Source organism: Strigops habroptila, chromosome Z, assembly GCF_004027225.2.
Source record: "Strigops habroptila isolate Jane chromosome Z, bStrHab1.2.pri, whole genome shotgun sequence".
Taxonomy (NCBI): domain Eukaryota; kingdom Metazoa; phylum Chordata; class Aves; order Psittaciformes; family Psittacidae; genus Strigops; species Strigops habroptila.
The window spans coordinates 79,139,338-79,158,849 of record NC_044302.2 but is presented as its reverse complement, the minus strand read 5'-3'; the positions used below and the strand labels follow the sequence as shown (position 1 = coordinate 79,158,849).

At 36.6% G+C, this 19,512-nt stretch overlaps 1 protein-coding gene across 10 annotated transcripts in view; it reads left to right on the top strand.

Moving 5' to 3' along the window:
- Positions 1-19,512, top strand: part of ERBIN (erbb2 interacting protein) — a 117,568-nt gene that overhangs the window by 68,664 nt on the left and 29,392 nt on the right. For 9 of the 10 annotated variants that reach the window (XM_030471074.1, XM_030471072.1, XM_030471077.1 and 6 more), the window contains exons 7-15: positions 2,534-2,612; positions 3,318-3,407; positions 10,107-10,163; positions 14,488-14,551; positions 15,851-15,925; positions 17,162-17,306; positions 17,824-17,896; positions 18,494-18,623; positions 18,976-19,091. In XM_030471074.1, the coding sequence (XP_030326934.1) occupies positions 2,534-2,612; positions 3,318-3,407; positions 10,107-10,163; positions 14,488-14,551; positions 15,851-15,925; positions 17,162-17,306; positions 17,824-17,896; positions 18,494-18,623; positions 18,976-19,091 (829 nt within the window). The remainder of the gene's footprint in view (positions 1-2,533; positions 2,613-3,317; positions 3,408-10,106; positions 10,164-14,487; positions 14,552-15,850; positions 15,926-17,161; positions 17,307-17,823; positions 17,897-18,493; positions 18,624-18,975; positions 19,092-19,512) is intronic. The other variant, XM_030471075.1, reaches the window with a different exon arrangement.

Sequence of the window (19,512 nt, the reverse complement as noted above, 5' to 3'; positions counted from 1 at the left end):
GCTGCATCAAAAGAAGCATGACCAGCAGGTCGAAGGAGGTGATCCTGCCCCTCTACTCTGCTGTCGTGAGACCTCACTTGGAGTACTGTGTCCAGTTCTGGTGTCCTCAACATTAAAAGGACATGGAGCTCTTGGAGCAAGTCCATAGGAGGGCCACGAGGATGATCAGGGGGCTGGAGCACCTCCCGTATGAAGACAGGCTGAGAAAGTTGGAGCCTGGAGAAGAGAAGGCTGCGTGGAGACCTCATAGCAGCCTTCCAGTATCTGAAGGGGGCCTACAAGGATGATGGAGAGGGACTCTTCGTTAGGGACTGTAGTGATAGGACGAGGGGTAATGGCTTCAAACTTAAGCAGGGGAAGTTCAGGTTAGATATAAGGAAGAAGTTCTTCAGTGAGGGTGGTGAGGCACTGGAATGGGTTGCCCAAGGAAGTTGTGAATGCTCCGTCCCTGGGTTGGAAGGAACCTCAAAGGTCATCTATGTCCAGCCCCCCTGCCATGGGCAGGGATGCCTTTCACTAGACCAAGCTGCACCAAGCCCCCTCCGGCCTGGCCTTGAACACTGCCAGGATGGGCAGCCATATTTATTAACACGGGCATATACATGAATGGGTGTGGGAGTAAACCAGAAGTGTCAGAAATCTTCACCTATATTATAGTTGACGACTCAATTGCTACTGGTCCCCTGTGCTTCTATATTTTATTGTTCTCAAGTTCAACAAGCTATTTCCCAAAAGGCTCCATGATACTTTAAGGTATTTAAACAGCTGGATTAACTGTGTGGCTTACTGTGCTTTTCTTGCCTTTCACCTCTCAAGTAACAGAGTACAATACCTGATATGAGTCAAAAGTAATAGTTTCAACCATTTAGTATGGCAAAAAAGTTCCTGTCAAGAAAGACCTTAAAGGCTGCTTTGACAAAAATGATGTTTCTACATACATTGAATTTATGGAAAAGTTAGCGTGGTGACTTTGCTACTCAATATCACCAATTGACTTAGCATGAAAGTATGTGTTTCATGACTACTTTTCTTGTCAGGTGGTATTGCCAAATCTTAAGTCCTAACATACCAAGTCAGTCTTGTTACTGCACAAACATAGAAAGAAGCAGACTCCAGACTAGTATCAGAAATTGTGTAATTTCTTATGTAAGTAAACCCACTATTTAGCAGTTGATGTTTTGCCACATTTTTTCTGCTTTGGTATTCTCAGAACATATACATGGAGAGATATAAGCAAGTCCCACCTGCTATTCTGAATGAGAAGACACACTACTATTATCTTTCTCTCTGCAGCTGAACTGTAAGAAAGTTAATATCGCTTGGAGCAGCACAACGTGTCTCACTGTCACTATCATAAAAGCATGCATCCACAGAGTACAGTTCCTTCTTAGTAGTCTCATTCCCTGAGTTCAGGCTGCCCTCTCCACACACTTGATGAAGCACTCTAGAAGCAGACACAGTTACATGCAGTATTTGAAAGGCAAACCCAAGTTTTTTAAACTGTATTTTACTGGCATAGCAGTTTTTTCTTGGAAAAAATAGTGTACTCTTAATCCAAGTGTAAGGATTGCTGTATGAATTGTTATACTTAGGACAAGTTTATTTAAAATAAACACATCTGTCCCAGGCTATAAGAGCAATGTAGTGACACATTGCAAAAGCAATTTCAGGTGTGATAACCATGGTTTTAGTTATTCTTATGGTAAAAGAAAGATTGAGGTGAAAGTCTTCGGCAGTAGAATGATTCAGTACCGATACCCTACTGACATGGTGGATACCTCTCTTCTGTTTTCAAGTCCTGTTTTGTCAGTTCTGGCAAATACAACTTTGGCAGATATGTGGATTGCAAATTCACTCTGGCGTTTCTGGAGATAAACTTGGAAAAAGAGACGGTTACCTATTGTTTTAATTTTCAAACATAAGTGTGTCTGTAGCGTTTTTGTCCTTTTCTACAAATGATCTGAAGCTAACAGCAGGCATATATCACATTTTGGGGTATCTGTTCAGAACTGTGAATACTGTAAACATACTTCAAGTTTTGATACCTTACCATTTCACCTGGATGTCATACAAGCCAGCCATTTGACAAACAGATCCTGTTGGAAACTTTGTTCTACCATATGAATTAATGCCTTTACCCTCCCTCTCTCTCTCTCCTCCTCTTCCCCCCCCCCTTAAATAATATTGGCACTGAGGGCCTGATCTTAGGTACATGACAAGGTACAAATACTTCAATATTTGGTAATGAGCAGTGGGAATTGTTAGTGTACAGTGTCTCTGTAATATTACTTGATAAGCTGTCTGCTAAACTGCGCTATGAAATGCTTTAGGAATAGAATAGTGAAAGAATTGATACTGCAAAAGAGTACTTCTTTAATGAAAACTGTGTCTAAAGTGAAATACCAAAGAACCAGTTCATTGTTTGCTAGAAAAATTAAAGTTTTTATGGTTAGTGTTTTTTATGTGCATCATTTTTATGCCTGTGATGGAGTCTAATAATTTCTGTTTCCCTACTTCTTCCTATCTTTTGCAGGCATACAGGAGTTTCCAGAAAATATAAAGAACTGTAAAGTTTTGACAGTTGTTGAGGCCAGCGTAAATCCAATTTCAAAGTAAGTCTGTAATTTTTCGAAGTCTTATATTTTATGCAAACACGGCTGAGTCTCAAACTTGCCCCAGACATGCACCGACCCTTGGAGGCAAGCAGCAGAGTTATCCGAGAAGTATCTTCATTAAGCTCATTGCACTGTGATACAGTAAAGCTATGTCATTGAAGTATTTTGCCCAAGTTAATAGGCTATTTGGGCAATTCTGCATTATACCATATGGCTTTCTCAGCTTTTCTAAGTCTATAATTTATCTGTGAACGTAGAGAAATATGAAGAGTTTTCCTTTAATAGCAATAATTTTACTCTAAATCCTGTACCACTGTGTTTCAAACTTAGCTTATATGGGTAGATTTGTGCAGTGTAACTCTTCTGGGGAAAAAATGTATTGTGTAGGTTTTAATTATGTTACTGTCTCTAATGAGTGCCTCTTCCACATTAGGTGTCAGGAGATCACAAATAGGAAGGCTACATTTATTGTTTGTAGAATTTATTAGCTGTAGATACTTAGTACTCGATACTTAAAAGTCATTTTGAAACTAACCTTAAAGAGAGCATGTAATATCTAGTGCAATTTTGTAGAAATTCTGGTATTACCTTAATTTTGATGTTATCAGCATGTAGGACTTGATACTGTACTATTGTTTAAGAAAATATGATTTAATGCCCTGAACATAATTGAAACAAACCCACTACATTATTTTTGTATAGACTTCCAGATGGATTTTCCCAACTGCTAAACCTAACGCAGCTGTACCTGAATGATGCTTTTCTTGAGTTTTTGCCAGCCAATTTTGGCAGGTAAGCTGAATTTAAAACTTAGTATCTATATTTAGTTTTAAATTTATACAGAGCAGTTTCTGCTGCTTCTCAGGCAAAGTGTAAGCTGGAGGAGGGAAAGAAGTGTACATTATCAATCCATTTTTTTAGTTACAGAAAAAATCTTTATTACCATTTTTTTAATTGGGCTTTTGAAGGACAGTCAGAAAGCTTATGAAGAGCCAAGAAATAAAACTCATTTACATACTTCCTTCTTTTACAGCACAAGTCTGGTATGTATGGGCGACTAGTATTTCTGAAATATGGGTTGTTTATCATTTAGTAATTGTAGTGAAGCAAATAATGACATCTGTAATTCCACTTGTCCCCTCCTAGATGCCTAGATTCTTCATACATATCTGTAATTCTCAGGTCCCTTGTTGTCAGGAATCTTTCTGAAAGACTTAGCATGTTTATGGTGTGCTGACTAAGCAAATTTGTTACATGTAATAGCTTAAATACAAGACAAATACCAAACCCTTACATCTTTAAAATGGAATAAATCTTGGAAGTGGAAGGATCCACTAATATTGTTAAAAGGAAGACTCCTAGCTGTGCATAGTTCATCCTGTTCTCCTTAACATGCTTATTTAGCCATTTCTGCTTTCTCCCCCACTCTCTTCACTCTTATTTTATGCTCCCTTTTCCTAGATCCACTCTTCAGAGAACACATCTATTAGATAAACAGGCATTGCTGCATGAAAGCAATTGCCTTAATCTGTATGGTTATAGTTCATAGAATCATGGAATACTATGGGTTGGAAGGGACCTTCAAAAGTGATCTAGTCCAATGCTCCTGCAATGAGCAGGGACATCTTCAACTAGATCAGGTTGCCCAGAACTACATCCACCTGGCCTTGAATGTCTCCAGGGGTGGCACATCCACCACCTCTCTGGGCAACATGTGCCGGTATTTTACCACTTTCATTGTAAAAATTTCTTTCTCATGTCCAGCCTGAATCTCCCCTCTTTTAGTTTAAAACCATCACCGCTCATCCTATCGCAACAGGCCCTGCTAAAAAGTCTCTTCACATCTTTCTTATAGGCCCCTTTTAAGTACTGAAAGGCCACAATAAAGCCTCCCTGGAGCCTTCTCGTCTCCAGGCTGAACAACCCCAATTCTCTCAGCCTTTCCACATAGAAAAGGTGTTCCATCCCTCCGATAATTTTTGTGGCTGCCTCTGGACCTTCTCTAACAGGTCCGTATCTTATCCATAAAGTTGGGTCAACACAGTTTACAAGAGGTTAGAAATGCCCCCAAATGTAGTCCTGCAGAAGTTTGGTAGATCGGGAGATGTACAATGAAGGATGAGCACAGGTCCAGTCCATTAGTGACCATTAGTTTATTACTCACTTGTGATTGGAGTTGCTGGCCTGTTCTTCTCTGCCCAGTTACTAGTCATTCCCTGATGAATGATTAAAAGCACCGGATTCGGTACATACTCAGCTAACAAAAAAGCTGCTTATGATTCAGGGGAATTAATTATTGTGCTTGTTTCTAGTACACAAAGTTTGCATTTCAAAAGCCTTCAGTAAGGTTGAAGAAGAAATCTGAGAGATGCATAGTTTTTACTTGTTGGCATTTTAATGATTGCCTATATGTTTTTCTGTTCTGTTTTTTAGTCAAACCAAATGGTGAGATTTGCTTAAAAAAAACAGGTACTACAGATGAAATTGAAGACTGCAGGTTGACACAGTTGGTCTTATCAGAAGTTAATATTACACATAATTTTAAGGAGCCTCATTAGAGTTTTTTCTTCATCACTGCTTCTATGTTTAATGGTTAGGGAAATGGTGAGGTCATTAATTACTAACAGCTTAAGAATAAATTGGCTACTGAAGGCAACTTGAATGCCAGTTCTGCAGTGTAACGCTTCTCTCAGTAATTATTAAGAATACAGGCTTGTTTTTTGAAATAGAAATAGTGACTTGCAGCATCCTAGCTTGAAACTGAAATGAAAACTTCTCTCATCAGCTGCTTTTAAATGAATTCAAAGTATTCATATAAGTTTACCCGCTAATAATGGTATAGCACAGAATAAATACTATTCTATAGGAAGATACTATTTAGATCAAATAAATTAGAAAACAATGAATTGGTAAAATGTAATTTCAAAGTAAGGTTCAGACCCCTTTGACATTGAGTACTTCTGTAAGTGATCAGACTGCTCTGCCACCCCACAACTTTACAAGTAGGCATAAACGCTAGTGCAAATGGTCTTTTAACTTGTACTTCAGAATGTGGGAATACATTTATAAAAAACAAACAAACTAAAAAGCTCTGGTAGAAGCTTTTAGGATATTTAAAGCATTGTTGGTTATTCCCATAAAGGACAAACCTTCAGCTTCTTCCAGTTCGGCACATTAGTTGTTTTGTGTATGGCCTTGTAGCTATTACTTTTCATTACATGGGAACACACAAAGCAACTGAGTTCTGTTGCCTGCTCTTACTGGCAATAATGCATCTTAAAAACTCAGCCAATGTCATATTAAAGCTAGAAGGGTTTTTATGCTCCATGTGTCAGGGTGTCTCTGCCAGCAGTTCAGCTTAGAAACCTGGTTTCCCAGATAATTTTCTTTCTGACTGTTTGTATTAATTTGTTCCACAGTTTAATTGCTGTCATCTCTCGTGAGTGTTGTCGCCCATTCTCTCACCTGCTGTTTTAGTGTTCTCATATCTCTCTTTTAGTTTGTTAGACTAAACAAAATTGCTTCCCTCTAGTATGTTAAGTTTTCCTTTGCGCCTGATTTTATTAATACGTCTTGGAATGAGTTCAGTTTGAATTCATCATCTTCTTTTTGACAGAGGATGGTGACATATATAGCTATATTTAGAGTTCAAATTGAGATCTCTTCATGGCTTGTACAGTGTCATGATTATCTTCTTGTTTCTCTTGGAAATGTCTGTGGTTATGCCGTAGTGTTCCACTAGCCCTTTTTGCAGCTAGTATAATTTCCCGCATGATTAACTAGTGCACTGGACAGCTCAGTTAGAAATGGCTGATGTCTCTGCAAGGAAATCATGAGTACTTGACTTGATGCTGTGGCATCTTGTCCCTTTTCTGGTTTTTTCAGTCCTTAAGGTTGTACTGGGGGTTTTTTTCTCTACAATGTCCTAATAATTCATTGTACTGTCTATGACTGTCTTTTGTGGCATCAGCCAACATAAATGTTTTTCCTATCCTTTAAGACTGCTCCTAAAATATATTGAACAGAACAGTCCCAGAATGGGTCTCTGTCAGTAATATTCAGGCTGATGCTTAGGAAACAAACTTTGTGTAATGCAAACTGCTTTTAGAATATCCATGTAGCATTTTGTTATATTTGCCTCCATGCTTTATTCTGGCCTTCAAAATTTGTGCTAAAGCTTTGCATTATCCAATTATCCAATCTTTTTTCCCCTTCTTTATGAGCACGGCATACTTGCCATCCCTCAGTGATGTTGTACTGGTCCAGCTTGTTAAACTTATTAAAAATCACCAGGCCTTTGATTAAATGTGCCAGTTCCATTGCAATTCTGATAAAGTGGGTTTTTTTTCTTCCACTCCCAAATTCTAATTTGAATGCATTAATATTGGCACAGATCCTAGAGTTAGCCTTTATGCCAGCAGTGCACAGAAATGAGAATTGCTTATGGTTACCTAAGAAAACCAAACCTGTTGTATCTAAATACATCATGTATGTTTAAATTTAAATATACAAATGTATAAGCAGAGAATTCTAAGCTTGAAGCTCACTGCATGCTAATTTTGAGAGAGGACTTTGGAAGTGAAACATTATTTACTGTTGGGTGTTTAAGATAAGCAAGGAGTTCATCTTCAATGCCATTCTAAAAACTCTTGAGAACGTTGTCTATAATGGGGTGTTGTTTCCAGAGACTTTTTACTGTGATGTTGCAATGAATTTCCTTTTAATCTTCTTTCTTAATAATTTCCCAGAGGTATTTGCAGTAGCAGATATGTTTAGATATGTTTACTCTGGGATAATTTTTTACATAAATGTACAGTAATAATTAAATTGGGAACTTGATTTAGTTAGATGTATGCAATTCTGCTGAAACCTTTGCAAATGCAACCTGCTATAGGATGCATATGTTTCAGTCCTCTTGCCTTTATTTATAATAAAAAAAAAATTTAAAAAAGTTCTGCTTTAGCAAAACTGCAACTGAGGTAAAAAATAAAGAACATCTCTGAAATGTTTTTTGCTTTCCAAGGCATGACTGCTGTTGAATGGCAAGTTTCCAAGTACACCTGCTATATATTTCTTTTACATTTTTTACAGATTGTATAATTAAAAAGTCTGATTTTAGCAAGAATATTGGTCCTATCTTGGCAAGACATTCATGTAGAGATTTGTTTTATTTAAAAGTTGAGCTACATTTTAAAAGCAGGCTAAGTTGGTTACATTAAATAACCACACTGCAATAATACTTCTGAGACTGTTACACTAGGTGTACTTAAAGTTGAATAATACTCTGTTACAGCTTTGTGTTTAGGTGATGTGTAAATATTTGTGATAATGGGTTTTTCAAGTTGAGAAACGAAATATTTCTGTATGAGTATGGCAAATATTTGTGATAGAATAGCACAGGAAATACATATTCTGCCACTATGACTTCTCTCTTTTCTTTAGTGTAGGTGAACTAGTTCTCCCTCTGTATTTCTTTTCAAATTAAGCCCCATTTTTTCAGTTCCATTATAGCAGTTCGGATGCTTAGCATGGGTGTTTACACCAGCAATTTAAATCAGCTAGGCTGAGTATTTGATGTGTATTATTACATTAAACTTGAATTAACCCTTCCAGTCATAATGGAAGAAGTGACAACTGCTTCAGTCCAATATTTCTCATCAGTTACTGCGAGAAAATTAGTAGTTTAGACACAGCCTGTGTATCACAGCGAGGAGAGATTGCCAATGTTTCTCTAGTAGCCTCTGTGTAGCTCTACAGGTAAGAAATCTGTTACTTTATCTTCAATTTCTTAGAGTTACCTGAAGAAAGAGTAGAACGTGAAACAAGATCACACAGCTATGAACCTTTCTATCAGCAAAGGCAGTCTGTAAGTTCACAGAATTGGCTTTTTAGAAGTGTCATACAGTTAGTTCTGGCTAAAGTCAACAAAGTGCGTGTATATATGTATAGTTTAGCATATAAGCGGAGGTTTGCTTCTGCTGCACGCAGCTGAGCCGTTTGACTGCATACACGTTATGAAGAAAAACTACAAACTGCGTAGCTATTTTACCTCAAAGCAAAACACCAGCTGAAGCCTAATGCAGTGTTTGGTTGTTTTGGGGTTCAGAATTCCAAGACCAAAATGACCATTCATCTGAGAGTGCTTAAACAAACTAGTTGTGTTTTGTCAGAAATTGGTACCTTAAGATGCAGGTAGGGTAAAGAGGTTTAGAAATCTTTCCAGTTATGTCCTAGACTGACAGCAATGATATTACCCTGAAGTGGATTTTTATTACAGTATTCTTTCAGCCCTGTTGCTGTGTTGGTTTTTCTTTGTGAAGTTGGGGGAGGAGGTTCCCCTCCAGCAGTTGCTACCAGATGGCAAGTACTGCTTGCAATGCTGGGCTATGCTGACCTCTGCTCTGTTTCAAGGTGACTGTTATATTCTTAGGCATGGCAGATTGCTGCTTTCAAATTCATCCAAAAATGAGCGAATGTCTGGAGGAAAAATAAATACTGTTTTTGGCTTTCTATTTTTACTTTGAGTATAGTTCTTACTACTTAATCAAAATTAAGGTTTTTGTCCTTAAAATGTACTTATTTAAGTACCTTCAGGAAAGACTGGTCTGTTTGCTAAGCTCTTTTTTGAGTCAGAAGCTTAATGCTCTATTTTGTGTGGTATGAGGGCTGTTAGTTGGTCACATGTAGAACTCTTGTCTTTATAATCCTGTCTGTATTTAAACTAAACTCAGTTTCTGCATTTCATTTAACAAAGAGATAGTCTTGTCACTGCTGTCCTGATGCAAAAAATTCCACTGGGAATGGTACATTGCTGAATGTCAAGACTGTTTTGAACTTATCTTGGCCAAGCAGTTGAGTTTGGGATTTAGAGGTTATTTATCTTACAACCAAGAATTTACTGAAAGACAGGTCAAACTGTCTTCTAATAGAAATATCAAAATGGGTTAAGAAGCTGACGGGAAAAAGAATATGGGAGGAAACCCAAGATGAATTTAAAGGTTGCTTTTAGGTAAACTAGGTGGAAGACTGTGATGTTCCTCTGATGAAGCTTCTTACGCAAAATAGTTTGGTACATTGCCAGTATTAGAAATGCAGCATCTTAACTTGGCCTGATCCTACCTTTCTTCTACTGCTTCCTGTGTACTTCTGTATATGATAACATATTGAATAACATTATTGTTGCCATAATGAATCCCACGAAATGCTTTAAAATCTTTGGGATGAAGGAAGACAAATGTGTTCAAACTGATGTTGAAGAGGAGACAAGATCTAGTTTGCTTGCTGCTTTACCAAAACTAAATCCCAAAGAATAAATGAATTCAAAATAACATGTAGATTTTTGCACAAAACATTTATACTCTTACAGGAAAAATACTTCAAACTTGTAGATTTTTCTTTTTTTTGAAACTCAGCAGTATAAATAAGTTCACAGATTGCTTTTGTCATAAAATACAGTATATTGTGATAATTTGTTGTGCTTTTCTGTTACAGACTAACTAAACTCCAGATATTGGAACTTAGAGAAAACCAGTTAAAAATATTGCCAAAGTGAGTATAGATGACATTTATTTAAACTACTTTGGGGGATTTTTTTCTGTAGTTATACTAATATTGTAGAGCATATTGAAATGTAGATCACAGCTAAAATGTGTAGCTAAGTAAGTGGACTAAGTGCTCACAAGGAACTTTCTCTTCATACTGCTGAAATTATATCTCCCTTCAGACTGATTGGTCTGCCTACTCAGAGATCTGCCTGTTCAGATTTTTTTCTGTCTCTGTCCAGCTTTTTGGATATCTGTTCCACCTTTTAAGTCAGCACCTCAGGATAATCACTGAGATGTCTGATGCTTCTTGCACACAGTGTTATATGGCTACCCAGATGTCTGTCTGGGTATGGTTCTGATGGTTCTGAGACTTAGGCATTGGTAATTAAGATCATTATATCTAAATAAAATCTGGTGGTTGATATGCTTGTTCAGAATCACTGAGGGAATGCGATGCACATGACTCGTACGCTTCTTATAGTTTAATATACTTCAGGGCTGAAGAAAATAACAAGTCATTGTGTTGCATGGAATTTGTTATGCTGTACCTATTCCACAATGCAACAGGCTTGTTTAACATAGTGGCAGCCTATTCCTCAGACATGTTTTCTGTAATAGTAAAATAGTTCTCAAAATTCTTACAGCATTTGTTTTAACAGTAAATTCAATTGTACCTCTTTCTTAAAATCTAGCATCTCTCTAAACCCTGCCTTGCAATTGTCACTCATTTCATCAAACAGGCTGATGATGTTGCTGTTCCTGCTGTTTCTGTGAGCTAGAGCGATGCTCAGAATTTTCTGACTTGGACCCTGGAGGTCTGAGTGGGTGAACAGAGGTATAAAAGGTCAATGAAGAGAGAAACAGAGATCTCAAAGATGGGATGTGAATAACTAGCTGTAGAGTCCTGAACATGCTGTGGTGTTCTGTAAAAGGGTTCCTCCTATGGCAACCGAAACTGGTATAGAGAGATACTGCTTTCAGTGAATGTAAGATGTTTTGGTGAAGAGGAGGAGCTAACAATTGAATATTCACTCTGTCCAACTCATATGCTAGCACAGACTTGCATGTAGGTTGAAGTGTGAATTGCCAGCTCTTCAAGTACAACAGTTTTCTTAGTGACTGTAGCTAATTATATGCCTAAGACATGACAAAGGGTATGTCCTATTGGTATTCTCTTTTTCTGTGCGTAGATATGGTACTGTGGTGTCTGCTGTATAGAGATGCCAGAACTCATATGTGAAATGAAATGTATAGCATCAGAAAGTGTGAATTTAAATCTTCCAAGTATGAAACATTCTACTCATTCCTGTAATAGAAATACTTTTTATCCTCCTTTGCTCTTTCTGGCTATCACTTATTTGCAGTAGAAAAAAATTGGAGAACATGTAATTTGGGGTAGTAGCTCTGTAAATTAGGTTACTCCCAAATGAGGAACAGTAGCTATAATTAAAACTTATAGCTAATACAGATTTGTTTATAAAATTACTCTGACCTTAATTGCCATAATTAACACTAATAGCATGAATAATATGCGCTATTTTAAAAAGTGTAGTTTACAGAGGTTTCTTGTAGTGATAAGAGACATTTAAACAAATGCTGGAATGCATTTAAGCCAAACACAACTTCTGTTAAAATTGCTGGGAATATTTTGTTGACTTCAGTGTTTTCAGAGTTTCATCCTTGCTGAAAAAATAATCGTCAGCTGCCATGAAAATGTCCTCTGCAGCACCTCCATAATATCTACACTACATGCTGAGCTACCACCTTTATTATTTTCTGATACTCTTGTGGTTCAATTAAGGGAGATTAAAGCTATTGAGACTACTCTTTTCTTTTTTCTTTTTTCTTTTTTTGTTTAATGTAACCACATTAATATGCATTTTGCTACAGGAAAGCACTGTAAACGTATATTGTTTATGTATGATGTACACTGAGGAGAAATAATTCATTGTGGTGTCCATAGTATGTACCTCAAAAGAAGTGCCTTTTGAGGTAATACAAGCATGCAGCAGTTGACCTGGTCAGCAAACTGTCTGTGGTTTGGCCTTAACTATTACGTTAGAACAGAAGCTGATAGGAGATTTTTACTTACGGTTTTCCAAACTGAGTACATGTTTTAAGAGGAACATGCTATACAGCTTTAAACAGTGTAGAAAATCCGAAGGGTGGGGTTTTTTTGAAGCTAGTAAGATACAGCAGTGTATGCTAATATTTTTGATGTAGAATACAACTATCTTTTCTTGTTTCCCTGATACTCTCACCTTTTAATATTTTCATACTTAACAGCAAATTCTTTCATATTTGTAATGAGAAATGTACTTGGATAAATTTCTACAAAATCAGCTAGCCCTGTTGCTGAATTAAACATGCACATAATTTTTAACACTAAAGCATGAAGGACTTGAAAGACTGTTAATCAGAATGGGTAATTAATGCCAACACACTAAATCAACCTTGCTTTGTGCCAAATGCATTGTTTTACTTGAGGCTTATCCACAGCCAGAGACTGCAAAACTGGCAGTATTATGATGCAAACTAGCTCAATGAAAATATTTCTACAAAAAAGAATGCAAAAAAACCCCTACAGAGACTATTTTAGAGGCATTTATCTGATAGGTAAGTTGGGAAAATTGTCCAATAGAAATATAAAAAGGTTGTATGTGGGTTTTGGTTTGGGTTTTTTTTTTAAGCTCCTGTCTGTTGCCTAATTGTCAATAAAAAGAGTAATGTTTTTAGAAAGAAGCAAGTTATGTGAGAGTGTAATAATGACGATTTAGGGCCCAGTCTTGCTATCACACACACCTTTTCAATTGTATGCTGCTTGAAGAAAGTTGTAGTGTTAACTTTAGTGAAGCTGACAATTTACAACATCAGAATCTGAGGCATAATTTAGACAACTTGATCCATTAGTGTTGGACTGATTTGACAACAAGTTTAATAATGTGAAGTATAAAAGAGATTTTTCAATTTATGGAAGGGATTACACAGCACTGTGGCAAAGATAGAAATAGGTATAACTCAGTGATATAGTAAATTTTTGTTTGCAGTCCTGTATTCCTCATCCTTTAGCATTGAATTTTCCTGTTACTTTAACATTACTGATACTTTGTTTGCATTTTATCTGAAGGTATAGTTGCTCTATAAACAATACAGAAAAGCAAAGAGGTGTTAGTCATAGAATAGCTGCAAGTGCTATAGATTAGGCAGGCAGTGGGGAAAGGGAGGAAAATAACTGAGGGCCTGGTCTTATAAACACATTTGTGTATATTTTACAGTTGAGTGGATGTGTTTGCTAGATTACAGACATTTTGGCAAGGAAAAAACCAGCCCAAAATCAATTAAATTACTTTATTATACTGACAGGGGTAGATAACATTAATTTTGCAGATACTTGAGAGATATATTGCAAATATTTGCTCTAGTTCCAAACGGTAAGACCAGAACCCTTAATAAAAAACTGTAACGGTATTTTTGTTTTATTTTATTTTTTGTAAGACAGTGAAGAGTAGAATGACAAGAGCGGCAACTTTGGGTTGCCTTAGAACTATTAAGGATGTAGCACTAGCAGGATGAGAAGGGAGGGGAACACCTACATCTTGTGTTGTATTGGAGTGGAATTCGTGTATCTAGTGGAATTTGGCAGCAGGGAGGAGAGGAGCATTATTGCTTAGGTTCTGTGAATCTTGTGTTAGCTGTGTAAAAAGTTTGACCTCAGAGTTGAATGGTGTATAGGAGGAAGGAAAATATAGAAAAAAAGTTGGACCTTAGAGTGTGTTGGTCTGACACATACACACACACACACACACACACACGGTGCATCTTTACCAAACCATTAAAGTAAAAATAGAACATACCAAGCCTCAGCAGCCTGGAGGGAGAAGGTTGGTGCAGGTTACTGGAATTCAACAGTGACCTTTTCTGTTTCAGCAGTGGTCTTTCTTTGGGAGGAAAACATGCAGTTAACCAGCTTTTGGCTGCTGAGACTTACTGTGGCTCTAGGTGAAAAGCTGAAGGACTCAAAAGAAGAGTAACTCCACTGAGTTACTCTGTATCATAAATACTACATCAGTGGTCTTTAGTGTTTGTAAAATAATCTGTAGATGAGATGCAGTCTGCTCTGTGTGACAGTCAACAGTCAGCATGGTCATTAGTATTTGCCTGCTTGAACACTGTGTGAAAATTTGGCCTTGTTTTGATACCAGTCCAGTTACAGAACAGCATCACTACTTAATACTAATTAAAATAATATATGTGTATGAATACTGGAAGACTGGATATAATTGATATTTTCTTAAATCTAATTCCTTATTAATCCCCTTCCTGTGCAGAACCATGTCCAGACTGACTCAGCTGGAGAGACTGGACTTAGGAAGTAATGAATTCACAGAAGTGGTGAGTTTTGCATTTGTAACAGAGCTTCGTATCTTTTATAAATCTCTTTAACCTATGTTAATGTAAATATATGTGCCAAAAATCAAACTGGTGGGGAAGAAGACTAGCCTGGCTGAACAGGGAGATATTGCTTGAACTCAGGAAAAAAAGAGAATTTATTACCAGTAGAAGAAGGAAGTGTCACCCCATGAAAAGTATACGGATGTTGTTAGATTATGTAGAGAGAAAGTTAGAAACGCAAAAGCACAGATGGAACTAAATGTGGCCACTGCCATAAGAGATAATAAAAAGTTCTTTTACAAATATACGATCAATAAAACGAGAGCCAAAGGAGAACCTCCATCCTCTGCTGGATACTGGGAGAAACCTAGTGACTGAGGATGAGGAAAAGGCTGAAGTACTTAATGCTGCCTTTGCCTCAGTCTTTAATAGTCACACCAGCCATCCTCAGGGTACTCAGTTCTCCGAGCTGGATGGCAGGAAAGGGTAGCTGATTGAAGTTCCCATAATTCAGGAAGCAATGATTAGCGATCTCCTGTTCCACTTAGATGTATACAAGTGTATGGGGCTGGATGGGTTACACCCAAGAGTGCTGAAGGAGCTGGCAGAGGAGCTTGCTAAGCCACTCTCCGGTATCTACCCGCAGTCCTGGTCTAGTGGGCAGGTCCCAGAGGATTGTAGGTTGGCCAACGTGATATCTCTCTATAAAAAGGGCAGGAAGGAAGACCACTGATACATAAGATACTTTTACCATTAAATTGTAATGGAACCACAATCTAAACTTCACTTTATGGTTGGAGTGGTTTGCTCGTGTCATGCAGATGCACCCTTTGTTGCTAGAAAATTAAAATTTGTTTCCCTTTTCTTCAAAACAGCAAAATTGTGGGTTTCGAAAAACAGATCTTCTGAGTTGATGAAATGTGAGCGGTATTAGAACTTGTCCACAAAGGAGGAAATTCTACTCATAACAGTTACTGTCTTCTCCAATTGAAAAATCATACTTTCTGTAAAATAAAAAAAAAAAAACCCAAAGCCAAAACAAACAAAAACCTGCCCTTTCTATAAAGATTATTTAGTGCTGTGATCAAGTTCTTAAGAGATTTTTGTATATCTAATATATATTTACATTTCAAAAAGTGAATTATCTGGGTTTTCTTTGAGCTAGTGAAAAAAGTGTATGTAGCAGCTATAGTAAGACATTACTTACAGTTGCAATAGATAAATCAATGAAGTTGGTTTTGCCTTTCACTTCTACTTTTTTTTTTTTACAAATTTTTTAAAAATTACTTCCCTTTACAGCCTGAAGTACTTGAACAACTGAGTGGGTTAAAGGAGTTTTGGATGGATGGTAATAGACTAACACTTATTCCAGGGGTAAGTTTTTCATTTACAGTGGTTTTTGCTTTGTCAGTGATCATATATGTTCAAGTTGCAATGTAATTTTAATGGTACTTAAAGCCAAAAGGCTAAATGCCACGTAAATGCTTAACTAGTCCACTTAGAAATTGTCACTGGTCATGAGAGCTGGATACACAGCTTTTCTTTCATCGAAAGTTACGTTATTCTCATGTAAAAATTATGGTCTAATTCAAGAAAAGGGTAAAATCGTAGATCAAATCCTCAATCAAATTTGGGGCCCTTCCAAAAAGGGATTATTTTGTGTTAGACAGAAAGAATGAATTTACAGGATAAGTATGTTCTATGAAATTTTGCTGGTCACAGCTGTAAAGCAAGGAGTGCCTGTTCAGGTGCCATCTATATACAGAGAACATAGCCAGTTCCTGACAAAATGTTCTGTTGACTGTGCATTCTTGACATCTTTCAGAATTACATGGGGTTTAGGCTGACCTGTTATTGCGGTGCTTGTGAACCTGTGCTTAGGTTGTAGCGAACTAGTAAATGAGTGTTTTAACTTTGGGAAGCAACTGGTCTGTTTTCAGACTTAAAATCACTAGCGGTCTTCTGACGTGAGGCTTTTCTTGCCTGATCAGTAGTCGTCTTTGCTGTCTTTCCTCACTTCAGCTAATTCTTCCTTGAAGAGTTGAGTTGATATATTAAACATTTTTACTTTACAGTAAAACTATTTGTGAAAATGACTGCATCTTCAAACTTATTCTAGGTTTATAGGGAAAGGTAATACAAGCTTATATTTTAGCTAGTTTCTTCAGTTTATTACAATTAGGGATTCATTGTTGGTTTTGAGGTTAAGTAGGATGCAGTTTTACACACAAGGGAAAAATGAGCATTAAAAGACTTTACTGGAGCCTTGTGATAGCCTTACCTATTTCTGAAGTCTGTTCTACAGCTTCAGTTACTCAATTCACGGTAACTGATCAAACCATTGAATTTGCCGCAGACTGACTTCAGAGACTTGCAGAATTATGGTGGTGTGTTTGTGTGTGTGTGGAAAAATATCAACTGTTTGTATCTGCATAAAATGTTTCATTATAAAGCTTGGATATGTTGCATGAAATAGATTTTTTCAGCATTATAAGTAGGTTTTCTCTCTTTCCTCTGCCATTACACCTGACAGACAATTTGTTGACATCTTCTGGATTTGTTGTTTTGAACTTGCACTTTCTAGAATACATTATTTTCACTTGTTTTTAGTTCATAGGCACTTTGAAACAACTGACCTACTTGGATGTTTCTAAAAACAACATTGAAGTAGTTGAAGAAGGCATTTCAGGTTGTGAAAGCCTGCAAGACCTACTGTTATCCAGTAATTCACTTCAGCAACTGCCAGAGTCTATTGGTTTGTATTTTCAGTTATTTTATGTTCTTAAAAACTTACTTTAGACACAGAACACTTCAGAATAGATAAATGGCGTTTTAGATCTGTTTCAGTTGATTAAAAGTGCCAGGTTTGGATAAAGCTGTAATGCTAGCTGAGTAATAAAATTTGTTTTGGAGCATTCTTGACTTTATATAGATACTTTGTAAATGAGTGAGCGAGAAACTGTTGACTGTAACAGAGTAAAAAAGATATTTCCCCTTCCATGGCTGACACATGGTAGGCTGGCAAACAAGTTCTGTAGCTCGTCTGCTTATTTCCTTAGGTATATAGCACTATAGACATGCCAGGGACTACAGAAGATATTGTTGCTTGCCCATAGTTTTTTGTTGTGTCGTTGTCTTTTTTGTTTTGTTTTGGTTTTTGTTATGATTTTTTTTTTGTTGGTTGGTTGTTCCCCCCTGCCTCAATTTGAAATTAAAACTAAGCTTAATGAACTCAAATGTCCTTTTTGATTGACTTGTTCATTTTATTACAGGTTCCCTGAAGAAGGTAACAACACTTAAAATTGATGAAAACCAATTAATGTATTTGCCAGACTCCATAGGAGGGTAGGTATTTCGCCTTAATAAAGGGATGAATTGCCTTTCTCCACCCTTTTCTGTAACAGTGGCTTCTCTTTTGAATGTTTTTACACCTACTTCATTTAATTTCTTCTACATGCTAATGTCAATAAAACTGAAAGCAAGTACTTTTGTATTTTTGGTGTTGTTTGCAGCACGTATGTTCTTTATGTATTATTTACTATCAAAAGACACATGTTCCTCACTTAATGCAGCTACCAATATATAAAAGAAAATTTGAATGTGAAAGAAAACAAGATGTTTAAAAAGGCAGTCAGCTGCCTGCATCTGATTTTTGGTAGTAACATGGCTCTGGTAAATATTGCAAGTGATTGAACCACTATCAAAATGCTTGTAAGAAGTCAATCTGAACACATACATTTCTTTTTTACATTACAGGGAGATTTTTCACCTATTTATCAGCAGGTTTTTTTAAATGTGTGATTTGGTATTTGGCAGTTCAAAATTTGGCGAAAATAATTGGTTCAAAATAAACTGCTGCATGAACGAAGGGTATTTGTACCATACCTCTTTTCATCATATATAGAAGTAATTTTTTTTTTTTTTAATTTTTTTTTTTTGCAGGTTAATGTCAGTAGAAGAGCTGGACTGTAGTTTCAATGAGATTGAAACATTGCCTTCATCTGTTGGGCAACTCTGTAATATAAGGACATTTGCTGCAGATCATAACTTTTTAACACAGCTGCCATCAGAGGTATGTATTTAATTACAAAACTGTAAAAGATTTCTTTAATGTCTTTTTAACTACCTAGTCTGTACAACTTTTAGATAAGTTAATAGTTCTAGAGTAGATAGTCTTTGCGTAGGTTTTTAAAAGAGTATGTATACCAATATACAAGTTTTCAAATAATGAAATTCTAGATTTATTTAAGCAAGTAGAAATTTACTGCTAGTGTACTGAAACTAAGAGAAGGTTTAATATGTAAGAATAAATCTAATTATACTTTACATGTAAAGATAGCTTTAATACTAATTGTTTTAAAACAGTAAAAATTTGCAGATTTGGAGTTGTGAAGATGAATTAATTCTTTGGGTGTTTTTTTCAGATTGGAAACTGGAAGCATGTAACAGTTTTGTTTCTGCATTCTAATAAGCTTGAATTCCTCCCTGAAGAAATGGGTGATATGCAGAAATTAAAAGTCATCAATCTAAGTGACAATAGGTTTGTGAATGCGTTTATTCAAGTAAAAATTGTGTAAAATGCAGTAATAATGTAGAGGTATTTTTTCGAATATATTATGCTATCTTTCCTCATCTCATGCACAGTTTAGAAGTTGACTGAAATGCATGTATTTAATGTACTTCATTGTATTCTAGATTGTACAGTTCCATTTTGTTAAGCTGACTTTAATGACACAGGTTCAATACATACATTATTTTTCTGGGGAATTAGTTTGGTTATTTTCATGAAACTTTTGATTCTTGCTCGGAAAGGAATAGCCTCCTATATTACACATGTAGGACACAGAACTGTATCACAGCATAGTGTAAAACACTTGAGCGTGCTGGGGAAGGGAGAATGTGTTGAATCCAGAGGGACCTTGACAGGCTCAAGAGCTGGGCCCATGCAAACCTCCTGAAGT